The following is a 7979-nucleotide window of genomic DNA, read 5'->3' as shown; positions in this document are numbered from 1 at the left end:
GAGAGATCCAGCTTCAAAACAACAAAAGAATAAGGATGGTGCCTGAAGAACACTCAAGATTAACCTTTGCCTACACACATTTCATATTTTAAACTGGGCTTAATAAATAGTGATCAGAGGCAGGTGGATTTCTGAGTTCAAGGCCAGCCTAGTCTACAGAGTAAGTTCCAGGACAGCCAGGACTACACAGAGAAACTCTTGTCTGGAAAAAAAAAGAAAAACCAAAGTAGTGATAAGAGCTAATGGGGTCTCTCGGAAATAAATACAGGGTCAAACGTTTTCATCAAAAAGCTATTTTTAGTTAATAGCCCTTTTTTAAAATTTACTTTTTGAGACATGGTCTCACCATATAGCTCTGACTGGCCTGGAGCTCAAGAGTTCTTCTGCCTCCCTTAGAGCTGGGATTAAAGGTGTATGTCACCGTGCATAACCTAGGACAGGATCTTGATATGCAGCCCATTGGCTTTAAGCACCTGGTCCTTTAGCCACTCCCAAGTGCTGGAATTATAGATAGCATCATCATACTCAGCTTTTAAAAATTGGTTTGCATTGCTGGGGTCATGCTCTGTACCAGCATTTAAAAATCCTCCCATTGTTAAGTTGAACTTGCTAGCAAAGAGCTTCTATTCATTTGTTCTGGAGTCTGGTAGACTGACTGAGTTGGGATTTCAAGGCAATTCTAGACCACAGACTCTTTCAGATAAGGGGGAAAAACCTTTCTGAGCAGGATGGTATAGGTCAAGACCATCCTGAGACTTTGATGTAGGTTGAATGCTATTCTGGGTTAAGAGTCTCAAAACTCTATTGCCAGGAAGATTGCAGAAAGGTTGAGTAGTGGATACTTGGTTACAGGGGAAAAAAAAGTTAAGAAATTTTGTTTTGTATGGTAGTGTGACTAGATAATTCCTAAATGGTTTTTAAAAAGCTAAGTGAAAGGATTTTAAATGTTTTTATTATAATGTAACATTGAAATAGAAACATAGTTACTGTTAGGAACATAGTTTTTTCTTTTGTGAGTTTTCTTTTTTCTTTTTTTTTTTTTTTTACTGAATATACGTTGAAAGTATATATTGTTCAACAAAGATAATCAGTTTGTGTAATGGGACAGGGTTCCAGGTGGCCTAGGCTGACCCTGAATTCTCCATCTTGATACATAGTGGAGTTTACCTCCACTTTCCATGTTGTGCAGGAATTGCAGACATGCATCATTACCCCAGGTTTTTGGTGATAGAAACCAATGTCCATGCTGGGCAGTGGTGGTGTATGCCTTTAAATTCCAGCAGAGGTAGACAGATCTCTGCATTTAAGGTCCGCCTGGTCCACAAAGTGAGTTCCAGGAAAGTCAGGGTTGTTACACAGAGAAACTGAAACCTTGTCTTTGGGGCGGGGGTTGGGGGAGCAAAGAAAAACAGTGCATACTAGACAAGCACTCTACTGAGCTATTTCCTGGACTAAGTATGTAAATTGTTAAGTATCAGTGAATAAAGTCATCCATTGTTCTAGTGACAGTTTATAGACTTGGTACCCATTTTTACCTCTGTAGTCACTTGCTGAAAAGAGATGATCCTGAAGAAACTACAGATCTTGGAGTGGAAGACCTAGATGGAACTTTTAAAAATTGTCCTATGGTAATTTTGGCCTAACATTGGAAGGCTGGTGAGGGGTTCAGCAGTCAGAACATCAATCTGAGATCCCAAGCTTGAAACCCAAAAGTGCTCTGATCCTCACGAACATGTGTAACTTTAATTTTTTTCAAATCCTATTTTTTATGTTATTCCAGTACTCTTCTTTTTATTTAAAAGTTTTATTTATTTGTTTTATGTATATAAGTACACCATTGCTCTTTTCAGACACCAAAAGAGGGCATCGGACCCCACTGCCGATGGTTGTGAGCCACGATATGATTGCTGGGAGTTGAACTCAGGACCTCTGGAAGAGCAGTCAGTGCTCTTAACTGCTGAGCCATCTCTCCAGCCCTGGAGCAACTCTTGTCTGTTGTCAGCAGTTCCATTCACAGGTTAGCAGTGGCCGCTCAAGCCACTCAGTCCAGTTCGGTAGAGTAGGGATAGTAACTTGCAAATCAGCAGTGGTGGCACGACCTAGCAGAGACAACTAGGACTCGGCCTTAACACGAATCAGCAGGAGGGCCCGGCAGGAATGCAATTAGAAAACATATATTAAGATTCCTAACAGCAAAATTACAGTTATGAAGTAGCAACGAAAAGAATTTTATGGTGGAGAAGATGCCGAAACATGAGGAACTGTATTAAAGGGTCTCAGGAAGATTGAGAATCACTGGAATAGACCTAGCCAAACTAGTCTGGCATCTGGTAGACTCGAATCATTCAGTGGTTGAACAAGTAATGAACAACCTTTCTTTAGCCATCAAGGGCCGGGCTTGTGCTCTATTCGGAGCTTCTAGGTGGATATAGAGCTAGGCGGCACATGCTCAACTTTTGGTCGACCAGCCACGACCCCTTGATCCAGCGGATATAGCATCACCACCCAGGATGGCCTACCAGGAGGTGGGGCCGGAAGCTGCTTTGTGGGAGGGACGCCACTAGCCGGAAGTGGTCCCTTGTGTCGCTCAGAGCCCGGTGTTCCCGGGAACTCTTAAGGGAGCCTGAAGAAGGCGGGGCGGGGGCGGGGCAGCCGGGGCGGGGCCGGCGGGAGGGCCGAGGACCGGGCGGAGCTGTCCCTGCCGGTCCCCGGTGGACCCCGCCTGCCCCGGAGGCACGGCCATGAAGCTGAAGCTGAAGAACGTGTTTCTTGCCTACTTCCTGGTGTCGATCGCCGGCCTCCTCTACGCTCTGGTGCAGCTCGGTGAGCGGGGCGGGGCGGGGTGCGGAGGGCCGGCCCGAGGCGCTGGGGCTTAGACCCGCAGACAGCTGCTTCCCGCGTCCCTCGGGATAGCCCTCGTTGGCCCCATGTCTAGAACTCTCGGCAATCTGCAACTCCGCGGATACGGCCAAGCCCCAAATGACCCCGCCGCCGCTGCCGACCCCTTCCCTTGCTCTGCCTCTCAGACTGGCTTGCCGACAGGTTTTTGAGAACCCCCAAGTTGATTGTCCCTTCCAGCTCTTGACCTGCTATGCTTCCTCCTCCCCCGCTCCCCCCCCCCTTTCCCGGCCACCTATTTCTCAGCCTTTTGGTTTTAGGCCAGATGTCACATCAGAACTTCCCTGAACACCTTAGCTCAAGTAACCCTTATAAGTCTTGGTCCGTTTTAATTTTCTAAGTGGCCCATATCGCAATTTGTAATGAATTTATTATTGTCAGCTTCTCCCACTGAAATAAACGCTCCATGAGAGTAGGGACTGTTTTCCCGTCCCCCTCTTTTTATTCAGTAAATATTTATCATGTGATGGAATCAGTGAAGTTACTGACAAGTCACTGGTCACGTGACCATAGAGCAGTTTGAATCCAGCCTTTTATGTAGGAGCTTGGAAAATAATTTTCAGGTAGTGCTATTACATGAGAGCCTCAAGCAGTTCAGATTGTTCTATTACTTATGTCTGGAAGGTAAAATTAGGATCAGAAGGTAGAAAGGATAGAAAGGCTGACAGATAATGTAGAGTTAAAAGAGTGGCAGGGCTGAGGGTGTAACAGTGGTAGAGCACTCACAAGTGTAAGGCCCTGGGTTGGAGCCTCAGCAAAACAAACAAACAAAAAAAAACAGAGTGACAGATGGAACTGATTAAAAATGAAGAGTTGACTTTTATGGCACACCATTTGAAAAACAGGCCAGTGGGTTAAGGGTCTGAGGTCAGTCAGCTTGGAGCCATATAGCAAGACCTGTCTTAAAACAGTAACAATGAAAGATGCAGAGTGCTTGATTGGAAGGGTGGACTCCCTGACACCATATTAAAAAAGCAAGTTACAAAGGAATTTCTGTATTGGCTAGGAGTTCAAAAGAATTGGCCCTGGGTTTTTGAACTACCTACTGTCCTGTGGTTCTCTGTCACAACTCCCTCTCCCTATTGGTGCTTCCTGGAACCAGGCCAGCCCTGTGATTGCCTCCCTCCACTTCGGGCCGCAGCTCAGCAGCTTCGGCAGAAGGACCTGAGGATATCCCAGTTGCAAGCTGATCTCCGGCGCCCACCCCCTGCCCCAGCCCAGCCCCCTGAACCTGAGGCTCTGCCAACTATCTATGTCATTACCCCCACCTATGCCAGGTACGGCTCTGGTACACTCAGGAGCTCTGTATTGAACAGGAAGAGGGTTAGTGATGAATTTGGGGAGGCACTGAACTAGGGGGTGATGTTTAAACTAGAGTTTGCCAAATATTATGAAAGATGATCTGTATCTTTATTCAGATTTGTGGGAAAATGTTTTTTTTTTCCTTTAAGAATAGGCAAAGGATTATTAGGAAGTAGATTACTGAGTTATTGCTGAACTTTAAGGTATGACAATAAAGTGTGAAAGAAAATTTGAGCTTACCAATGAATTAACTCTTCTTACGAATCTCTTGGTTAGAAAGTTCTAACACTTTGATTAGATCAGATATGATAGCTGACATCTATAATCCCAGCACTTGGGAGACTGAAGGCTACTGTTTGCACCCATCCCGAACTACAGAGTAAAACTGTCTCAAAACTAACAATGCACAAACAAAAAATACCCAACAACAAGACAAACAAACAAAAGTTTCTGATTAAATTTAGAAAACAGGGCTAAGCAGGTTTGGTTGACTAATATTTACTTAGCATCCACTGGGCTTTGACAGTGATTTTTAGTAGAAGGTTGGAGGAGGTAGAAAGGGGCAGATAGTCTAGTTTTTAGAAATGTTTTTGCACCAGTCTGTGTCTGTCTGTCTCTCTCTGTCTCTCTCTTTCTCAGTAAAAATCTTGTTTTAATACTGAGAAAACCAATTTTGAAGTGTGGTTTGAGATCTGCAGTCAGACAGTCCTGCCTATTACCATGTCTTCAACATACTTTCCTGAACTCATACACTCACACACACCACCAACTACTTGAGCAGCAAATCAATATAAACCACGAGGAAACCCAAAAGAGGCAAACCACATACTCCCAGTGCTTTCTTTCTTTCTTTCTTTTTTTTTTTTTTGGTTTGGTTTTTCAAGACAGGGTTTCTCTGTGTAGCCCTGGCTGAACTGGAACTCACTCTGTAGACCAGGCTAGCCTCGAACTCTGAGCCTGGAACTCAGAAATCCGCCTGCCTCTGCCTCCCAAGTGCTGGGATTAAAGGCGTGTGCCACCACCACCCGGCAACTCCCAGTGCTTTCTTTAAGACAAATTTGGGCTGGGCATTTGAAAACTAACTGAGTAGCTCTGGGCGTAGGTTATGTGCATCTATAATCCCAGCACTTAGGAAGCAGTGGCTGAAGGATCTCCTTTAGAGCTTTAGGCCAGCCTGGCCTAGGTAGTGAGTTCCAGGCCAGCCAGAGCTCCACAGGGAGATCCTGTCTCAAAATGAAGAAACAATTAAGTGATTTTCTCATTTGGAGAATGACCAGGATTTCCTCTAAAACTCTTCTCTGGAAGCGTTACCACAGAAAGAAAAGAACCTGGCCTTGTAGTGTTTCATTTTTAATTTTTATTATTATTATTATTTTTTTTTTCAGGAGAAGGTTTCTCAGTGTAGCCCTGGTTGTCCTGGAACTCACTCTATAGATTAGGCTGATTCCCCTGCTTGTGTGTCCCAAATGACAGGATTAAAGGTGTGTGTTCACTACTGTGCCCAGTTTCCTAATCCAGCTTTATTCCTGAGTAAACTTGAGACTCAAGCCATTTCCTAAAATGCTTTACTTGATAAATTGTATTGCCAGTCACGACATGCTGACTCATGCCTGGTAATCCCCAGTACTGAGGGGCCTGAGACAGGGGGTTGGTGTGATTTTTGAGGCCAACCTAGGCTACAAAATGAGATTCTGTCATTATTTTTATTTTTTTGAGGCAAGGTTGTACTGTGTAGCCATGGCTGGCTTTGAATACCTCTCTGCCTCTGCCTTCCAAGATCTGGGATTAAAAGCATACCCAACAAACCAGCCCAAGATTTTGTCTTTAAAAACCCAATTAGTTAAAATAAATTAGAATTTGTTACTAAATTGGCTCTGCCAATCCCCCACACTGCATCCACAAAGCTCGGCTGAACCCCAGACATCTGCCATCCTCGCAGTACCCGGTAGAAATGAGACTCTTAAAGCTTAATGATTATCTAAAGGATTTATAATTTAGAAATGCTCAATCAACAAGACGCCCACACAATTAGCGTTGTTACCCCATATCTAACCTTTTGATAGAAATTGCTACCCAGGACAGCTTTCAACTCATCTGCGGTTCTCCATGGCTGATAGCCTCTTTCTTCTCCTCCTCTTCCTCTATTTCTCCCCTCCCCTTCCTCTCTTCTTCTCCCAGCTCTACCTCCTCTCCTACTGCCTAATCAGGGAGCTCCACTGCGAATACAATGTAGCAGAATAAGTATCCTGCTACAATTTATTTCTTATTTTATGTTTATATGTTTTTGCCTGAGGGTATATATGTGCACTGAAAGTGTGCAGGTACTAACAAAGGCCAGAAGAGGGAGGGAACCCCCTGAATTAGAGTTATAGGTAGTTGTGAGATGATACAGGTGTTAGGAATCAAACACTGGTTCTCTGTAAGACCATCAGGTTCTCTTAACCATTTCTCTATCATTTTTCCTGTTTTCTTTTTCTTTTAATTTTCTTTCTTTCTTCTCTCTCTTTTTTTTTTTTTAAACTTTGAAGTAAGGTCTCACACTGGCTGGCTGGTAGCTTACTGTGTAGACCATCCTGGTCTACACTCACAAAGATCTGTCTACTTCTGCTTCCTAAATGCTGAACTAAAGGTGTGTGACACCATGACCAGTTTATCTTGTTTCCCTAAAATACGTCTTTGTCTGGGAGGTATAATTTGGTGGCAGAGTACTTGTATAGCACGTTCAAAGCCTTGAATTCAATCCCTAAAACTGAATAATACTGTAGCTAAGCATAATGACATACTTGTAATATCAACACTCAAACTGGGCCCTGAAAATTGTTGAGTTTGAGGCTAGCCTGGGCTACAGTATGAGACTGTCTCAAAAAGCCAATAATAAAACTAATAAAACTATTACAAAATATTCATCTTTTTTTTTATTAGTTTGTTACTGGGGATTGAACTGGCTAGGCAAACATGTTATCATTGAGCTACATTTCCAGCTCGTTTCTATTTATTTATTTATTTATTTATTTATTTTGGTTTTTCTAAGACAGGATTTCTTTGTGCAGCCCTCTGGTTGTTCTGAGACTCTCTCTATAGACCAGGGTGGCCTCAAACTTAGAAGTCCATCTGCCTCTGTCTTCTCAGTGCTGGGATTAAAGGCATGCACCACAACTGCCTGGCCTATTTATTTACGTTTTTGACACAGGATCTCTCTATATAGTGTCTTCTCTCTCTTGGAACTTGCTATGTACAAAGCTGGCCTCAAACTCCACAGAGGTCTTGTCTACCTCTGTCTCCCCAAATGTTAAAGGTGTGTGCAGCTGTGCCAATCTTTCTAATCCAGTTTTATTCTTCAGTAAATGAGGCTCAGATTAAGCCATTTCTCAAAATATTTCACTTGATAAACTATAAAACTGAACATTCAGGGTGTGGTAGCATACCAGCACTGGAAGGCAGAAACTGGAAGAGCAGGAATTCAAGACCATCATTAGCATATGAGTTGGAGCCAGTCTAGCTGCAGGAGACTCTGTGTCAAAAAACCAACAAATTACAAATAAAGATTCAAACCCAGATCCATCGGATTCCAAGTCATTCATTGGTCCTAGAGTCTTCACCCAGCCTGAGTCCTGGGGTTGAAGTGGGTTATGACCGTGGACTGGAAAGATATGGCAGGTGAATATCTGTGTGAAATTGACATGCAAGGGAGAGGAAGAATCCTAGGTTCCATCGTAAGTAACACACACACACAGAGAGAGAGAGAGAGAGAGAGAGAGAGAGAGAGAGAGAGAGAGAGA

At 43.6% G+C, this 7979-nt stretch overlaps 1 protein-coding gene across 1 annotated transcript in view; it reads left to right on the top strand.

Moving 5' to 3' along the window:
- Positions 1–2563: 2563 nt before the first annotated feature.
- The window catches only part of B3gat3 (beta-1,3-glucuronyltransferase 3), a 7334-nt gene continuing 1918 nt past the window's right edge, over positions 2564–7979 (top strand). The window contains exons 1-2 of the mRNA XM_028777421.1: positions 2564–2823; positions 4001–4175. Coding sequence (XP_028633254.1) covers positions 2742–2823; positions 4001–4175 — 257 coding nt within the window. The 5' untranslated portion in view covers positions 2564–2741. The remainder of the gene's footprint in view (positions 2824–4000; positions 4176–7979) is intronic.

The sequence above is a fragment of the Grammomys surdaster genome, unplaced genomic scaffold (genome assembly GCF_004785775.1).
Source record: "Grammomys surdaster isolate TR1022 unplaced genomic scaffold, NIH_TR_1.0 310, whole genome shotgun sequence".
NCBI classification, from domain to species: Eukaryota; Metazoa; Chordata; class Mammalia; order Rodentia; family Muridae; genus Grammomys; species Grammomys surdaster.
Note: the sequence above shows the minus strand (reverse complement) of the source record. Positions and strands in the feature narration are given on the sequence as shown.